Source organism: Tursiops truncatus, chromosome 10 (assembly GCF_011762595.2).
Source record: "Tursiops truncatus isolate mTurTru1 chromosome 10, mTurTru1.mat.Y, whole genome shotgun sequence".
Classification (NCBI taxonomy): Eukaryota; Metazoa; Chordata; class Mammalia; order Artiodactyla; family Delphinidae; genus Tursiops; species Tursiops truncatus.
The window spans coordinates 56,147,402-56,165,931 of record NC_047043.1 but is presented as its reverse complement, the minus strand read 5'-3'; the positions used below and the strand labels follow the sequence as shown (position 1 = coordinate 56,165,931).

At 38.0% G+C, this 18,530-nt stretch overlaps 2 protein-coding genes across 11 annotated transcripts in view; both read left to right on the top strand.

Annotated features, from left to right (window-relative positions):
- Positions 1-15,928, top strand: part of TOPAZ1 (testis and ovary specific TOPAZ 1) — a 68,236-nt gene extending 52,308 nt beyond the window's left edge. The window contains exons 17-20 of the mRNA XM_019946664.2: positions 5,251-5,415; positions 7,009-7,212; positions 11,805-11,988; positions 15,468-15,928. Coding sequence (XP_019802223.2) covers positions 5,251-5,415; positions 7,009-7,212; positions 11,805-11,988; positions 15,468-15,687 — 773 coding nt within the window. The 3' untranslated portion in view covers positions 15,688-15,928. The remainder of the gene's footprint in view (positions 1-5,250; positions 5,416-7,008; positions 7,213-11,804; positions 11,989-15,467) is intronic.
- Positions 15,929-17,674: 1,746 nt separating this feature from the next.
- The window catches only part of TCAIM (T cell activation inhibitor, mitochondrial), a 38,088-nt gene continuing 37,232 nt past the window's right edge, over positions 17,675-18,530 (top strand). For 7 of the 10 annotated variants that reach the window (XR_004528495.2, XR_004528496.2, XR_012334557.1 and 4 more), the window contains exon 1: positions 18,014-18,198. Coding sequence is in view for 5 of the 10 variants with exons in the window: in XM_033864635.2 (XP_033720526.1) it covers positions 18,108-18,198 (91 nt within the window). In the remaining 5 variants the exon portion in view is untranslated. The other 3 variants (XM_073811038.1, XM_033864637.2, XM_073811039.1) reach the window with 3 other exon arrangements.

Genomic DNA, 18,530 nt, shown 5'->3' with positions numbered 1-18,530 from the left:
GGGTGATAATTTGGTCTAAACCCCTAGTGATCATGCGGGTAGGAAAGGTTGTTATATAAAATGAAAGGAGAATGGTAACCTAGCTTTAAAGAAGAAACTGTGTGAACCTTTGCTGAAAAGTTAGTTCTTACTTTGGCCTAAGCACTGTATAGATGCTTTACCTGATTATCTCAATTAATCTTCATAGAAACCCTATGAGTTTGGAATTATTACAATCCCCATATTATTGATAAGAAAATGTTGTCAGAGACAGTAAGCAGCTTGCCCAAAATGACATAACAAGTAAGGAGTGGAGGCCGGATTTAATCCCAGACAGTCCAGCTTCAGAGCCCAAGCTTCAGCTGCTGAGACAGGGAAATCCTGATTGCAGTCTGCATAACTCTATCTTTGCATGTGCCGACAACCATGGCTCCAAACCAAGACAGTAAAGATTATTTCCCCTAGTAAGTCAAATCATCTAATAGAAATTGCGATGAAATTAAGCCAGCAGAAGCAACTAAGGTTAGTTTGGCATGAGGTAAATAAAATTTAGAGAGCACAGTAGTAGCACAGCATCTAATGTAGCTTTGGCTACTTGGACCATCAAGCAGATTTTATTTGATAAAATGAGATAGATAAGAATGAAGAAACTTCGAGAATCTCAGTTTAGGTGGAAGATGGAATAAACTCACAAGTAAATAAAATAGAAAACTTTTACACTAACACACAAAACTAGCATGCATACATATTCATATATACATAAAATACCGTATTTGTTCACTGCTGAGGGTTTATGGAATATAGAGGTTGTGATTAGACTTCGTGATCAAAAGCTTGTTGGAAAAGGTTTTCTTCAACTTAACAAATGTAACCAGTGAGTTTTCCTAGGACAGGAAGATTAATCAAAATAGAAAGATACCACACAAAATACAAATATACAAATACAAAATAGAATGTGCATAAAAATAGGAAGTAGCAAAATGCAAGCCAGAGCTCACAAGCTCTGTGAGAAAGAAAAAATGTGGCAAGAAATGGAAAGGGTAAAATAGTTGGTAAAAATGGGCCTGGATGATCTTCTGCCTAAAAGTTTCTGGCAAAACTAGTCTATCTCAAACTAGAGACTGGGGGAGGGTTTGTGGGAGGGGTGTGGAGTAGTCTATGGAGATTTTAAATTTTTATAATTTTGTTGTTTCAATTTTGAGATTATCTTTTAAAATTCTATCAGTTACAAACACAGGATTTTCTTTTGCAGTGACCATTCCAATTGAAAGTCATTTTTCATAAGTAAAATTTTATTTCTTTGGAAAAAAAAGGGCCCACAGAAGTATGTTAAGTTGTCCCCAGAATTTTTTGGTTCTTCAAAGGTTCTGCAGTGAACAGGCCACTCTCAAGAAAGGAAATACAAATGGCTTGATCTCACTTGTAATAAGTGAGAGTAATACTCACTTGTATTAAGAGAAATAAACATTAAAATCCTAAACACCTGTCAGACCAGCAAAGATTAAAGTTCTGTGATATGCTTTTCGTGAGGGTATAGAGAAATGAGCCTTCACATATATTGTCTTTAGGGGCTTTTTGACAAAATATCTATCAAAATTTAGTAATGCATATTTCCTTTAATCTATTAACTCCATTTCTAGGAATTTGTCCTACAAACACATATATATATGTGTACAGGGGTATGCACTGTAAGTTATATGGAATCTCTTTTTTAAACCATCAACAATGATAACAAAGAATTCCAGGTAACTTAAGTGTCTGTTAAGGGTGTACCAGTTAGTGAAACTGTGTGACAGCCATATGATGGAATAGAACGACGTAGAGCTGCAAATACTCATTGGAATGATCTCCAGGATTTACCACCAAGTGAAAAAAGGAATGTGCTGAACGGTGTACACAGTATGCTACCACTTCTGTAAAAAAATAAAATGGATACATACATACTTGCTTTATACCCTTAAAATACTTGCAGAAGGATGCACAAGAAACTAGTAATAGTGGGTGCTTCTGGGAAGAAGAATTGACTGCTTGGAGGACAGGGATGAGAGGCATATTAACTTGTTACATATTTTTTCTATATTTTTTCCTTTTAAAAATATGTGCAGGGCTTCCCTGGTGGCGCAGTGGTTGAGAGTCCGCCTGCCTATGCAGGGGACGCGGGTTCGCGCCCCGGTCTGGGAAGATCCCACATGCCGCGGAGCGGCTGGGCCCATGAGCCACGGCCGCTGGGCCTGCGCGTCCGGAGCCTGTGCTCCGCAACCGGAGAGGCCACAGCAGTGAGGGGCCCGCGTACCAAAAAAAAAAAAAAAAATGTGCATTTATTACCTACTAAACTTTTTAAAGAAGGGGTTTATATACACTTACTCATATTTGAGTAATGTAGAATATTTTATACATTTTTTTTTTTTTTTTTTGCGGTACGCGGGCCTCTCACTGTTGTGGCCTCTCCCGTTGCGGAGCACAGGCTCCGGACGTGCAGGCTCAGCGGCCATGGCTCACGGGCCCAGCCGCTCCGCAGCATGTGGGATCTTCCCGGACTGGGGCACGAACCCGTGTTCCCTGCATCAGCAGGCGGACTCTCAACCACTGCGCCACCAGGGAAGCCCACATTTTTATTTAATGGGTGGCAGCCATTATGCAGCAGTCCCCAACCTTTTTGGCACCAGGGACCGGTTTCGTGGTAGACAATTTTTCCACGGTGGGGGGCGGGGTCGGGGGGGGGGAATGGTAATGCCAACAATGGGGAGCGGCAGATGAAGCTTTGCTCGCTTGCCCGCGCTCACCTCCTGCTGTGCAGCCCAGTACCGGTCCGCAGCCCATGGATTGGGGACCCCTGCTCTATTGTTCGGGCCTTACACATTTTCACTTTCACATTTTAAACTCTTTTTCAGCATTGGTACCTTGTATCCTGGCAAATGAACAACAAATTCCTACCTTGCCTTATATACCCTTACCAGCATCAAAAAAAACCCTTAAAACTATAATTTTATAATTAAGGTTTGGAGGCTGAAAAATAAATGTCTTAACTTTCTAGAATACAAATTTTGTAAAAAAAAAAATTTATATATGCTATTTATTGAGAAACTGCTCTTGAATTTTTAAAATAACTTTTATTGCCTTTATATAAGTAATACATGGTTATTACGATTTAATAATATGTTTTGCTTATCCACCCCTTCTTATTTCTCTATAATGAAATATAGAGAAATTTCTATAGAGAAATAAGAAGGGGTAGATAAGCAAAACTGATGACAAAAAATCCTTATTCAGCCAGCCACTCAGTGTTATAAATAACACTATAGTGTTACTATACAGACTCTCTAGTACCTTTCATTTTCATCAGGCAACAGTCTTTCTGTGGACATCTTTCTGTGAAAGGGAATATTCCTCTACAACATCACTTAATGGGCTGCATAGTTTTCCATCTTATAAACAAATATAGATAAACATAGATACATAGATATGTCCATGAGTCCACTTTTCTTGAACTAGCTGGTTTTTAAATTTCTATGATAAACAAAATCCCTACTAAACATCCCTGCTAAATCTTAATTATGCCTTTGGATAAATTCTGATGGAATTGCTGGGTAAAGGTAAGGGCAGTTTAAAGCTTTTTGATAAATGTTGGCAAATTTGCCCTTGTTGCCATTCAGATTTGCAGCAAGTTATTTTGAGTTAATTAGAAAGCCTCCCTTTGTGAGAAAATCCTTAGAGAACAATTGCATAGGTATTGTCTATACAGTCATTGTCCTGTTAGGGATCACAGGTGCACATAAACAGTCCAGATGTTAGTGCCCAATTTTATGTTTTTTAGTTACCAGACAGACTGGCGCACTTCAGTTTATGCAAGCCCTAATCTGGCTATTCTGAGCATTCCATTCCAGGTGTTACCTCTGTGAATAGAATACAGACGTACTCTACACCTTTAGAAGTGTTGAACTAATCATAGTCATCTTGCCAGCATTTCAAGATGCATATTATGAAGCAAACACCCTTGCCAAATTCATTGTTATTTTTCCTATCTCTGTTAGTTTGACAGGATAAAAGTGATATTCACTGGTTTGTTTTGCATTTAATTGCTTATTAGAAAATTGAACTATTTTTCTTTTTATTTCTATTTGTACTTATTCTTTCGTGAATTACCAGTTCACATTCTTGGTCTGTTTTTTAATATTAGTATTTCTCATCATTATTGATTTAATCAATTGAGAAGTAAATTAATGAAGGTATCTGTCTAAATGAGTTAATAATTGTAAAGCACTAATATTTGTAAAACACTGCCTCGTAGGTAGTATAAATCAAGTCAACCAGTCAAGGGAGCTCTAGTAATTTAAAAACAAGCTCCTGCTTTAAAGTTTTCTACTCGATACTTAAGACTTTATGTGGCATTGTATACTTGAATTGTCAAATCTTTCTTTAATACTTTCTGTATTTACTGTGCTGGGAAGGCCCCAAAAGAAAAGGATTGACTCCTGCTCTTACTCCAGTTGAAAAAGAACACAGGAATGTGATTTGAATGTTACATGACAACGTTTCATTATGTGTCTCATTATGTGTAAATGATTGAGGGAATTAGGTAAATGGTAAAATGCTGGCATTTCTAACATGTTAACACCTCCGTGTTCTATACTACAGTCTTCCATTGTTTTTCTCAATGTGAAAATCAGGGCAGAAATTAAGGAACTTCAGCATTATAGGTAATATTCTCTTTTCTTTAAGCTGTGTGATGGGTACCTAAGGATTCTTTTTATTACTTTATTATTATACTTTTGTAACTTCCATATGTTAGATATTCCTCTGTACATAGCAAGTATTTTATTTAAAAATTTTTGAATAGGCAGATATTGTGGGGGAAAGCTGCTCCCCAAGAATACCAAAACTAATTAAATTATGTATTCTTTACTGTAAAATTGTTTAATTTGTCTACACAGACAATATTTTACCTTATAATGTATACTCATTATAATCTGAACATTTTGTCATATAAAAATAATCATTAACTTCAGAATCAACAACTGATTGGTACATTTAGAAAAACGAAGAATTAGTAAAAAGGTAAAAAATAACAAAATGGTCATTAGTTGCATCTTAGGATGATGATCATCACTATATAAGTTGTTTCTAATAAATTTGAGCTATGGTTATCTTTCTGAGTACACATATTTAAGTTTTTCCACTTTCTCCAAAAGATACTTAAAAACATTTGTTATGATTATACTGTTAAATGTAATTTTCATGGTGTAAAGTACTTGTACTTCTTCTTTTTGTAAGAGTCAGAGTGGGTCATCAATACACCACTGTGGCCTTGTGATAGACTGGATGTGCTCAATCGGCATAATCTGCTCTGTACAATTGCACAAGAAATTTTAGCAAAGAGTCTTTACAGACAGACATTTGAAGTTTTGCAAAATCTACCAGGTTTTCAAAATTCTCAAGGTATGTTTTTTAAAAAGTCTAGCTTAATTATCTCTGGCCCATCTGGTATTTAATAAGAAACAGTTCTCCACCTGTTTTGGTTGAATTTTATATTCCAGCATATATTTTTAATGATGTTTTTTGTAAAATGTGTTCTCTGCCAATAGAATATGCTTTCCTGATGGTTAAAAAAAAAAAAAAAAAACAAACCAGAGATGCTTATCTTTTATCAGCAGTTCCTACAAGGAGCATTTCATCATTCCTTTTCTAACCTCTGTCAAGTCATCAGCAATCAATGTTAAGTGACCCCAGCAAGCTTTATACTGTGCCTTAAAATAATTTTTTGCATTGGCATAATAAAGAATACCTTTTCTTTTATCACTTAACAAACAGAGGACATAGTTTCCATTACCTTGGAACATAGGAAAACATGGAATAAATGGAGGAAATTAAGCAGATGATGGGTTCAAAGAAAGAGAATGCCTGTGTGGGCAATGACAGGCAGTGCTCTTGAATGCTTGCAAGTCATATGTCGGCAGCAAGAGAGAGTCCCTGTGAAGGGAAACAGCAAAAGCTTTGGGTCAGGAATGAGCTGGGCAATGGGTTCAGAGTGGTGGGTTAATGTTTAATGAAAACGTTAACTTGAAGGCCTCCCCTCAGTGCTTTATCACTCTCCATTTTCCCATGTATTCCACTGAGATACTGTTTTGTCATTAACATTCTTATCTGATTCTCCCTCTAGATAGTAAGCTCCTTAAAGGCAATTGTTTTCTTTATCGTGGTATCCCTGGTACAATGGCTGCTGTAGAACTGGCTTTTGATATACAATTATCGTGATAATGAAACAAAGTATAATAGTGAGATCAAACAGATAGTTGTGCCAGATTTTGGAAGACCTTGAATGGCAGGCTAAAGGAATTTTCTTCTCTATGTGTAGTAAGGGGTCACTAGAGTTTTGGCGCCAGGGTGTTACATAATGGAGTTGGTATTTTCGGAAAGTGCCTCTGGTGGTAATGTTTAGAAAGAGACTAAAGGTAAGGAGATAAATTTCCTGATAAGGCCTAGACCACTAAAAAGCCCTAAAGTGATAAAGACCTAGAGTCTAGGTCATAGACCCACCTGACTGAATATAGGGGATAAAAGAGTTCGAAGTATCCAAGGTGACTTCACTTTCTTCTGAGTGAAAAGCAGAAAGGAGTAGACATACCCAAGAAAGGAGGTTTGTTTTGTTTTTTAATTTGAGAGTGAATATTTATGAGTGGATGATTTATTTTTAGTCGTGGGAAAAACAAGTCTGAGGTCTGCACTGTAGATAGAATGCAAACAGAACCGTGCAGATGCAGTCATACTTGAGGACCATGGACAGAGGTGTTAATGTAGCCTCTGAAATCATATTCCTTCCACATTCTGCATTACAAAGTGAATGAACCGTTTTGCTTTTGTTGAATTTTTTGTTTCTTTGTTAACTTAATATGTAAGATGATTGCATTTTGGTGACTCTGACTCTTATAGCAGGTAGGAAGGGGCCAAGGAGAGCAGAGGGGAAAGGAGTAAGAGAGAAGTTTGAGAGAAGATAGATAAGTTTCACTATATCAATGATTTTTTTCTTTTCAGAAACTGTGGAGGTCTCACAGTATAGCCTTCTTTTTAATAAACTTCTAGATGCCTGTATAGAAAGCAACAGTCTTGGTATATCATCCTCCGTAGCAGAATTCATGATTTCAAAGAGCATCCCTATTGATTTTTCCTTTCTTAGAAGATTAATTACTTCTTTAGGAAGAAGTTGTTTATGGCTCAAAGCCAGAGCCCACTACAAAAGTAAGTTACATTTTAAAATTTTAAATTTTGATATATTGGTTTTGAATTTGATTTTCTAACCTGAAATCTAGGTATAATATTCATGGCGGGGCATTAAATATGTAAAAAGAGCAGTTGATACACATTTAAAAATAGTGGTCTACATAGATTTGTGCTCTTTTGAAACATGTTATTTCTCATTTCTAATTGCTGTATTTTTATTTCTTTCTATATTGGCATGTCCACGGGAGGATATGAAAAGGAAATAAATGACAGAATTTGAACCAGTTTGGCATATTTTATAAATATATAGGAGTAAACCAATTGGTAGAATGAAGCTTAAGGAATACATATTTATCCCTGGTATATCCCTGATCTTTTTGGTTAGAATATGTTATAACAGGCACATAGGAAGTACAGAGGGCGTCGTTACAACGCAACATGATACATAACAGTTTTTCACATGGCTCCTAGTAATGTTTACAACTGTTCCTCTCTAACAAGTAAGCCTAGAAAATGAATATCTTCTCTAGTCCCAATCTCCTTGCAAGTATTTTAATTAGAAAACAATTCTGTGTAGAATCTAGATCTAGAAAGGAATTCTTTTCTGCCTTCATGCAGTAATTTGTCTTAAATTTCCATTTCTACCACTATCAACTATATGACAAACATTTGAGTACCTACTCTGTGTCACCACTGTGCCAAATGTGTCAAACATCCCAGCCATCTTACACCAACAAAAACCTCTCTGAACTTGGAAGTGTTTTCAATGTTCCCAGCTGTGATCAGTTCAGCAAGTGGTAACTTTTTTTTCCCAGTGAAATGGGAAAGAAACTATTAGTGTGCATTACAGGTAGTAAAATAACATATTATTTGATCAAATTTTTATTTCAGTTACATGTATTCTTATATGTGTGCTAGGGCATTATGTAAAATGTATTTCTTATTGTAGGTTACAATAAAACCTTTTGAAAGCAGAATTTTTATAAAAGGATGATCAGAAATTTAGAGGCAAGGTGGAATTATTTGTTCATAACACCTCATTTCAATTTTGTGGTTATGTTTCAACTACTTATACTATTTCCCTGCAGACTGCTAGAAATCACACCACAAAGTATATATGTACTATTTGCTGTAACTTCTTGATTTTAGTTTTTAGAATTGATGTTAATGAGGTATTTTTTTCAAATAATTGTGCAATTTGGGAAAAATGCCATCAGAAGGCATTTATGTGCCGCAGGAATAACGTGTTAACTTGGAAACACATAAATGAGATTTCTATGAATCTTTCTGTTTTTTAGTTGAAAATAAAATTTTGTATTAAAACAGCTAAACTTAATCATTTAAAAAATGTTCAGTTGACAGCTTTATTGAGCTATAATTCAAATACCACACAGTTCACCCATTTAAACATGTACAATTCAATGGCTTTAACTTATGCAAGTGAGGTTATAGGGTAAAGAGTATTTTTGTTTTGTTTTGTTTTTAATGTGCCTGAGTTATAAAATGAAGTGAGTAATTTATAGTCACTGATCAGTCTTCAGGACATCTCATTTCCTGACAGTGTTGACATTTAAAATATCAGTGGAACTCTCTTTGGATCTGTCTTCACACACAGGTTAACACATGCTAGGAAAGCCTTTCCATGCCTTATAATCACATCTAGTAGTACATATTTGATTCTGAGCTTACAGTTAAGTTTTCATCAAGGCACTGTTAAGGCTGTAGTACCAGTGCCTTTGTTTTGCTTTTTTCTTTAATATTTTTTACAGCTTTATTGAGATAATTTCACATACCATAAACTTTACACAGGTGAAGTGTACAGTGCATTTTTATTTGTTTGTTTATTTTTGGTTGTGCTGTGTCTTCATTGCTGCACGCGGGCTTTCTCTAGTTGCAGTGACTGGGGGCTACTCTTGGTTGAGGTGCGTGGGCTTCTCATTGTGGTAGCTTCTCTTGTTGCGGAGCACAGGCTCTAGACACGCAGGCTTCAGTAGTTGTGGTACACAGACTCAGTAGTTGCGGCTCATGGGCTCTAAAGTGCAGGCTCAGTAGTTGTGGCACACGGGCTTAGTTGCTCCATGTCACGTGGAATCTTCCCGGACCAGGGCTCAAACTCGTGTCCCCTGCATTGACAGGTGGATTCTTAACCACTGGACCACAAAGGAAGTCCCTACAGTGCATTTATTTTTATTTTATTCACAGAGTTGTGCACCACAATCTAATTTTAGAACATCTTCAACACCTCTAGAAAAAGAAACCCTGAACACATTTATATTCACTCCCCATTCCATGTATGTTTCCCACCCGACCCAGTCCTAGGCAACAATTAATCTATCTCTATGGATTTGCCTGTTCTGGGCATTTCACATAAATGGAATCATTCAATTTGTAGTTTTTTGTGACTGGCTTCTTTTACTTAACATAATGTTCTCAAGGTTTCAGTGTTTTCAAGATCCATATCATTAGCCTATATCATTATTTCTTTCCTTTCTAATTACTGAATAATACTCCATTGTACGGAATTTGTCCATCCATCAATTAATGGACATTTGCTTTGTTTGCACTTTCTGACTATTATAAGTAACACTGCTCTGAACATTCACATGCAAGTTTTTGTGTGGATGTATGGTTTTCATTTCTCTTTGGAGCAGAATTGGTGGCTCGTATGGTATATCTATGTCTGGCATTTTGAGGAACTGCCAAACTGTTTTCCAAAGAAGCTATCTGTTCTACATTTATATTCCCACCAAGCCATGTATGGAATTTCTAGTTTCTTCACATCCTTGCTGAGTCTTTTATTTTAGCCTTCCTAGTGGATATAAAGTGATACTTCACTGAGGTTTTGATTTGCATCTTCCTAATGACTAATGATGTTGAGCATCTTTTCACGTGCTTATTAGCCATTTGTATATCTTTGTAGAGAAATGTCTATTCAATCCTCTGCCTATTTTTTTCTTTGTACTTTTTTAAATTGAGGCGTTTTTCTTGTTTTTCCTTGTTGAGTGTGTGAAGTATGTGTGTGGGTACATATAAATACATACTATTCATATATGTATACATGCACTCTACATACAAGTCCCATGTCAGATATATGAATTCAATTTTTTTTCTATTCCAGGAGTTATCTTTTACTTTCTTTGCTTGTGTTCCCTAACTAACCAGAAGGAAATTGTCCAGGGACAGCAGAATTGCCTTCCTGATGCTCCTGATGTGCTTACCTAGTCCTAAAAATACGGCTTTTCTGTCAGAACTGAAAAGTCGGGAAGGGAAGATGTTATTAGTATATTTTTTCCTTACTTTCCCCCGCTAAAACCAAATAGGAGTATTTTTCTTTTCATGTTTGATTTTAGGGTAAAAGATAATATTAGTAAATTTCTACTTAGTTTGTTGGCTTTTGTTTTCCTCTTCTGCTCAGAAGTAAAACAGGTGTGCATGTAAATTATACCTACCAATATTTAGGAATGTTAACGAGTCAATAGTTTGTTGGTCCTGGCAGTGATCTAGGAAGGCGGGACTTCCTAGTGGTTAAGATTCCAAAATCTGGAGTCAGAAGGCCAGGGCGCTTACCCAAAGCCCCCCCCCATCTATAATATGGGAGTTGTTGTACCTAATTGCAAAGGTAGTAAACTGTCAGGTTAAAATTAGATAAAACCTGTGTGTTTAGCTCAGGTACCTGGCGTATAGTAGGTCCTCAAAGATTAGTCATCATCATCCATATTAGAAAGATTTATTGAAGAAATTTAACTTAATAAAACATTTTAAACAAATTTTACACACAGATTTAAATTGGTTTCAGTAAAAGACAACAATATAATATTGCCTATATACAATTTGGATGTCCTGGACTGATGTATAGGAGATTTCCCTGTATGTCACCTGTAATAAGCACCTAAACAGTTTAAAAGTTGAATCTGTTCTTTGGAAAAGCAAAATTTTTAGAACATGAATTGGAGAACAACACACTGAGCACCTACATGATGGAAATGTATCTTACTCATTTTTATATCTAGTGTTTAGCACAATGCCCAACATTTGTAGGAACAGCAAATATTTATTGCACAAACTTTAGCAGCACTATAAATAAGTACACTCAAAAATACTATAAAACTGTGTGATAGAAAGTAAAATCTTCAAATTATAATTTCTGTTTTCTTCATTTTGGATTCATAATTCAAGATATGTAGTTATATATATAATTATATATAATATTATATACATAATAACTGTATGTAGTTGCTATTAGACCCAGATCCCATTAAAACAAAGCCCAAGTAGCTATTCTGGTTTTTTAGTTATTCTGAAATTATGTTGTGTTGACTATGGCTTAAAATAAATGGACATTTGCTACAATGAGGCTCAAAAATTCTTTTTCAGGGTTTGTTTTTTTTGTAATTTCTCACTTCATGTTTAATGTTTCAAAACCATTTTACAAAGAATGATCTCAGTTGTACTAGGATAAGCTCACTACCATATAATTTATGCAATAAATCTGCTTTGAATGTGAAGAATTATTCTGAAACAAAAGTAATTATCACCTGTGGATATTTTGTAAGTCTAGGTTTTCACCTACCGGGGTTTTAGTAAAGTTTGATCTGTTACTTGACTTTCAGGTGCTCTTTCATTGGGTTGCTACCCACCATTGGAGGGAAATTTATACCGAAAACTGCTACTGATTCCTTCCTATTTGTCTGAGATTGAAATGCTTTTAGCTATTGAAATCTTCATGGTATCTAATGCTAGTAGTATTCAGAGTCCTGGAACTTCTACACAGATGCTGCAGATAGTTTTAAAAAGGTTGGTTGAAATAACTTCTGACTGCATCCTGAAAGCAGATCATGTCCCTACACTTGCCCTAGGATGTAAATGTTTTATTTGTTTGTATATATATAAACAGTTACATATTTATATACTGCATATTTATATATTCATATACTTGTGCATGTGTGTATTGGCAAACTTTGGTAGCATTTATACTGAGAAAGGATTTGACGTATTTGAGGTTGAAATCCAAACAAGTTAGTACCTTTCAGTAAACATTTTAACAACTTCAAAGATCTTGTTTAGGTGTTCAAAGAGATGGGTCTTTTTTTTTTTTTTTTTTTGTGGTACGCGGGCCTTTCACTGTTGCAGCCTCTCCTGTTGCGGAGCACAGACTCTGGACGCGCAGGCTCAGCGGCCATGGCTCACGGGCCCAGCCGCTCCGCGGCATGTGGGATCCTCCCGGACTGGGGCACGAACCCGCGTCCCCTGCATCTGCAGGCGGACTCTCAACCACTGCGCCACCAGGGAAGCCCGAGATGGGTGTTTTTTAGGTGTGGACCTTTCTCGTGTACTGGTGGTTTTTAGTTAGGTACCTAAAAGTTATCTTTTTGGTCAACACAAAAGATCTAAGAACCAGGTCTAAAAGGGAAATATATGATAATTTATTAGGTTCAGTCAAGAATCCTGTTCAAAATAAAGCCATCAGCCTAGTTTCAATATTTTAAAATGTTGTTATAAATGCATAAATATTATAATGTAGCTGTTGGACCAGAGTGGCATCCCTTCAGATAATTTTGTTCAAAATTCCAGAATTTAGTTTTACACCACTCCAATTTCTTGTCAGCTTTATCTAGGAAACTTGTAATATAAGCATCTCATGGGACTCCTGTTTTGGCATTTCTTAACAAGAATTTTGCTTCAGTTTACTGGTGTTAGAAACCAGATCCTCAGACTGAATATTCTGTTAGTTATCTATTACAGTGTATAAGTTATCCCAAAGCTTAGTGGTTTAAAATAGCAAGTAGTTTCTTAGTTTCTGTGGGTCAGGAATTTTAGAGTAGCTTAGCCAGATGGTTGTGGCTAGGGGTCTCTCATGTCACTGGACTCAGGATGTGGTCAGGACCTGCAGTCACCTACTTGATGGCTTCACTGCGGCCGGAGGATCCGTTTCCCAGCTGGCTCACTCATGCCTGTTGGCAGGAAGCCTCAGCTCCTCACCACATGGGCCCCTCCATAGGTTCCTTAAGTGTCTTCATGACACAACAGCTAACTTCTCTCAGAGTGAGTGATCCAGGAGAGAGAACACAAGGAGGAAGCTGCAGTGCCTTTTGTGATCTTACATCAAGAACTGTGAAGGCTCTGAGATTCCACCCCATTTGCAGGCTGTAAGTCAGCCTGCCATAGTTTCACGGATCCTGGCATAAGACACAAGACCTCCTGGGTTGGAGACAGGACTTTATTACTCGTGGCACAGCAAGCAGCATGGTTATCTGCATATTTGTATCTCTTCCTCTTGCTCCCAGGTTCCACACTTGGGCCCAGATGGATACCTGCACATGCAGTGGGTTCCATTACATGAGAGGAATCGTGAACTTAGGAACCCTAATCTTTTACAATGGGTAATAAACATACCTGTCCCTTGCTCTTCAGATGGAAACGCTATCTCCACCTTGTAAGGCTGTAAGCAAACCTGTCTTTTGCTCCTGAAGGAGAAACTATCTTTGTCTTTCAAGGTTGTCCACTATATTAAACATCCTTGAAATCTGGAACAAGGGGTAATCAGTGTCTCTGCTCTCAGAACTTCCAGAAATGCAAGGGACCATGAAAATTGATATCTAACAATCTAGTGTCCAAAGTTGTGCATCATTTCTGCTCTATTTATTGGAGATAAACAAGTCATTCAATCCAGCCTACACTTAAGGGGAGGAGAATTTATTTTAGGTCCACCTTTTTTTTTAAACCCACTAAAATTAGCTTTTTTGTTAATTTTAGTGGGTTTAAAAAATTAACAAAATTTGTTAATTTTGTTAATTCTCCTGAGGGCCTTCTGTTTACAACTATGCACTACAGTTGCGTGAGGCATTTGGGCTCTCCACTATCCTAATGAGGGTTTGGTTTTCTCATAACTTTCCATTCCCCAAATATGCAGTCTGTTTATTCATTATTGAATTTGTGGGGTATTTGTGATGCCAGCACATAACTAGTGACATGCCTGGATCTTCTATTTTGTCCTAACCAATATTGTTTTCTCCATTACTGTTATCATACCAAGCCCTGCTTTGTTACATTAACCTCTGAGAGAGTTTTTATTCATCTTAAGACTTTCAGAAACTGCATATAGTTGGTGTATGCCCAGTCTACCAGATTTCAGGCACCAATCCTAAGCCAGAATGTACTAGAAGCAGCCTGACCAATCTTTGCTCTCTATGATCACTGATTCCTGTTCAAAGTGGAAGTCCTTACTCCCACCACTCCGTAGACCACACTGTTGTGCTAACACAGGTAGGCTCATACTCGGGCCTTGCTGCTGAGCCTTTTAGGTGCCCAGAGCAGGATGCAGTGAACACAGAGAGAAAGTGATGCCTAATAACAGCTACATCTCTATTTTATATACTTCTTACTCCCTATCTCATAGGAGAAATAGCCATAAGGTATGAGTTTTATGAAATTTGGTGACTGTTAGATAAGTTATTTTAAAATTCCAGCACTTTAGTGAAGTACCTTAAATCAGGACTGAAAATAACTTAGTAGAAAGTTATTCAGATATGAATATACTATAAATATTATAGTATACTATAATATAGTATATTATAGTATATATATATATACTATATAATATACTATATTATAGTATATATATACTATATAATATACTATAATATTATACTATAAAAATTTAGTATAAAGGCATACAGCTACAATTTCTGTTACCAGATGTGAGCTACAAATTAAGTATATGCTTATAATTTAAAATAGCCATATCAAGGTAAAACACATGAATGTTAGTAACTCCAAACTCGATTAAATTTACTACTCTTTTATGAATTATAATGAATAATTATACAGTTGTTAATTTGAAAATACAAAGAGAGAGGTTATTAGTTGTGTTCTAGATCAGTGTTTCCAAACTGCGGGTTGTGGCCCATTTGTGTAGTGAAATCAGTTTAGGGGGTTGCAACCATTTTATTTTAAAAAATGAAACAATAGAAAATAGGGTCATAAGGGTAAGTCTTGTTTTGTGAAACTTTTCAGTTTTTATGTATGCAGGTATATATTGGGTCACAATATAAAATGTCTTTATTACTGTGTGTCATGGTCAAACAAGTTTGAAAGCCACTGTTAGAGTAAAAAGGGGCTTCCCTGGTGGCGCAGTGGTTGAGAGTCCGCCTGCAGATGCAGGGGACGCGGGGACTGTCATAGCTTAGAACCAATAAATGTAAATTACTATCTTTTGAAGAAACTATATAGCTTCTTTTTAGAGTTTCTGACTTTGTGAGGTGTTCACTTTGTAGATGTGAAGAAAACAAATCTTGGAGCAAGGATGATTATCAAGCTGCGGTGGAAAGATTAATTATGGCTGCTCGTATATCAGATCCAAAGCTCTTCATTAAGCACATGACCGTCAATGTTAATAAGGAACAGGTTTATAGTTTGGAACATTGTTCTGCCCTGAAATGGTTGAAAGAGAATATGAAGTGGGCTGGAAAGGTTTGGCTTTTCAGTAACCATTAGTTATTAAAGGCTTTTTTTTTTTTAAGTTCAAGTAATCATTGATGAAAATAAAGACAGTTTTCACTATATTCAGCTTTTGCTCTTTATTGATTTATAGTACATCAGTAGCTTTCAAACACTAAAAATTTTGAGGTATGCAATTTATAACAGTTTTACCCATACTGCAAATGATTTTTCAGATTACTTTTTGACATCTCTTTAATTTAGGTAAACCTAATATGGTGAATCCCAATTTATTCTGAAATCCAAACAATGACAAATCACAAACTGAGTATTGTGCAGCATTTAATAAGAGGGAGACATAAAGGGGAAAATATTCAAGCAGGTGTCTGGAGCTTTCAGAACAACCTTTAGGGTTATGAAGTAGATTTGGTGAGCACTCAGTCCAGTCTCTAAAGCCTATTGTACATTTGTAAAATAGAATAGTCAAATAATACTGGAAAATGACTCAAACACTAAAATTCCAGAGTACCTTCTGAGTTATACCAGAAATTTTAAATTATTCTCTAAAGTTTTCCTTTAGTGTATCTTAAAATACTATATGTATCTTGAAAATTTGTAATTTATGTACATTACATTAGGTATGACTAAAGAAATCAGTATTTTAAACAAATATACCAGAACCTATCCAAACAAGACTTGTACTTTTCAAGCCACCTTGGGAAGTTTAAGCTTCTTTTCTGAACCCATCTGCAGAATCTGTAGCAGTCATTCTCCAAGGTGGTCATCCTCAATCCTTAATTTGATACTTTAGATTTGATACTTTAAACCATAATTTAAATCATTTAGAGAAAATGTCTGAGTAAGGAGAGTAATAAAAGAGTAAGTGGTGACTAAGGAGACTGAAAGTATTTCTTAAAGGGGTTCCCAAAATACGGTAATGGCAGCATCACTGGAATAAGTCTATAACCTCACAAGAATAAAAAAGTTAAAACCTAGCGCTTAGCAGAATGCCTTACTATGATAAAATGTGGAATGAATACTCTCATGAATGGGATATGGGAAGTAAGGCATAAGTAGACATCAAGAAAGAGGCCCCCCCCCCAAAAATAATAAAAAATAAAAAAGAGGCCCAGTTCTCTAGTATGAACAAATTGGGTGACTAACTGCCATTACTGAAATTCAGCACCTAAGAAATAAATTGGGTTCGGAGATTACCACCATCAGTTTGAAGTGCCTTTGAGGACAAGTGAAGAACGGTAAGTGGGCAATTATAACCTTATGCTGGTGGCAAGGATGTATTTGAAAGGATGAAGATGCGAAAGATGATAAATTAAGCTTTTAGGAAAAATGGGATTGGATGGAACGAACCACAAATTGACCAGATGGTTTCTAATGAATGATAAGTCAAGAACCCTTAGGGCTGGAACAAAGGGAGGTTGGTTGTTTTGTTTTTTGGTATTCTGGGGGTATTTTTTGGTTTGGGGTTGTTTTTTTTCCCCCAGCTCGGTCAACGGTGCCAAAAGGTAGGAAAAGAGCGGTTATTGTATTTGTCTTATTCCATCTGTGGCAGTTTATGGGAATAACCAAAGTCATAGAAGCGAAATACAGCTAACAGTAGAAACCCCAAGCTGATAGTGGAGAATTCCTTAAGGGCCAAAGTCAAAAGGAAAATACAAACCGGAGAAAATAGTTTTTATTAGCTGTATTTATGTAAAGAAAGCCAAAGGCTATACTCAGTAAGACCTTTAAAACCTGGAGGTCTCAAGCGAGAGTCGTTCTAAGGCGTCAGCTCCGAACGCTCTACGGACTGATCCGCCAAGCCAGCCTCTTCCCCTCCCAGGCGCCGGGGGTTGGGGGACCCGGGCCGGGGAGGAAAGCTGGCTGGCGCGGAAAGCGGGCCGGCGCATGCGCACGCTCGGTCGTCCTTCTTTCCTTGCCCTCCCCACCAACCCTCGGTCCAGGCCCGGCCACCTGCCGCCCAGTCATTTTCCGACCCCCTCCCGCCTAGTCCTTCCTATCCCTTAGCGCTCATTCGCGCCTTCTAAAGCTTTCAGCTGAGTGCGCAGAGCCCGCTCCGGGCCGGACCGTAAGAAGACGGAGGGACGGGAGCTTCCACGCTGCGAGAAGGCTGGCGTTCACCTAGTTGCTGACGTCAGGGTGGGGCTGAGAACCGCTAGGCTTTTAAGCCGCGTCCTGGGGCTGTGCGCAGGCGCCCCAGAGAGGAAGGCCTGGCACGCTTCAGCCAATGAGAGCGCGACCTGCCGCCCGACCCAGAGCCCGGACTCCTCTCGAGCAAGCCTCTGCGGCAGGCGCCGACGGATGGGTGGAGCAGTACGCGCCCAGCTGAGATTTCTCGGGTGGGGACTCAGCACCGCGGGTAGGAGCCTGTCAGAGCCTGTCGTCAGGTGGGGCGAGAGCGGGCGGGAGCTCCGGCCCGGCGGCGCGCGCTCGTTGGCCGGGCTGGCGCCCCGGTGCGCATGCGCTCCTGCCTGGCCCAGCGCACCCTTGCAGAGCCCTGCGAGAGGATCGACCGTCCTTCCTCCTGGTACCTGGTGGGAGGTGGAGCAGGTAGGAGGAAGCCCTCGCGGCGGACCCTTGCCAGAACTGTAAGGAGCAGGACGGGAGGGGCTCCATTTGTGCTTTCAGGCTGCTCGGGGCAGAAGCGGGGGTGGGGGTGGGGGTCGGGGTGGGCAGAGATCAGAGTCGCCTTAGCTCGACGTGCTAACTTTTGAACCCAGGCAGTGCCGGGATCGGAGTGCCCGCATAGTATCTGTTTTAACTTGTTTTGAAATGAGAAACCTGAGACGATTTAGGTTTTGTTTCCGACTATTATATTTCCCCGAAGTCTTTGACTTATCCTAGGATATGGTTATGATTCAAATCTCATAGCAAAAGATTTA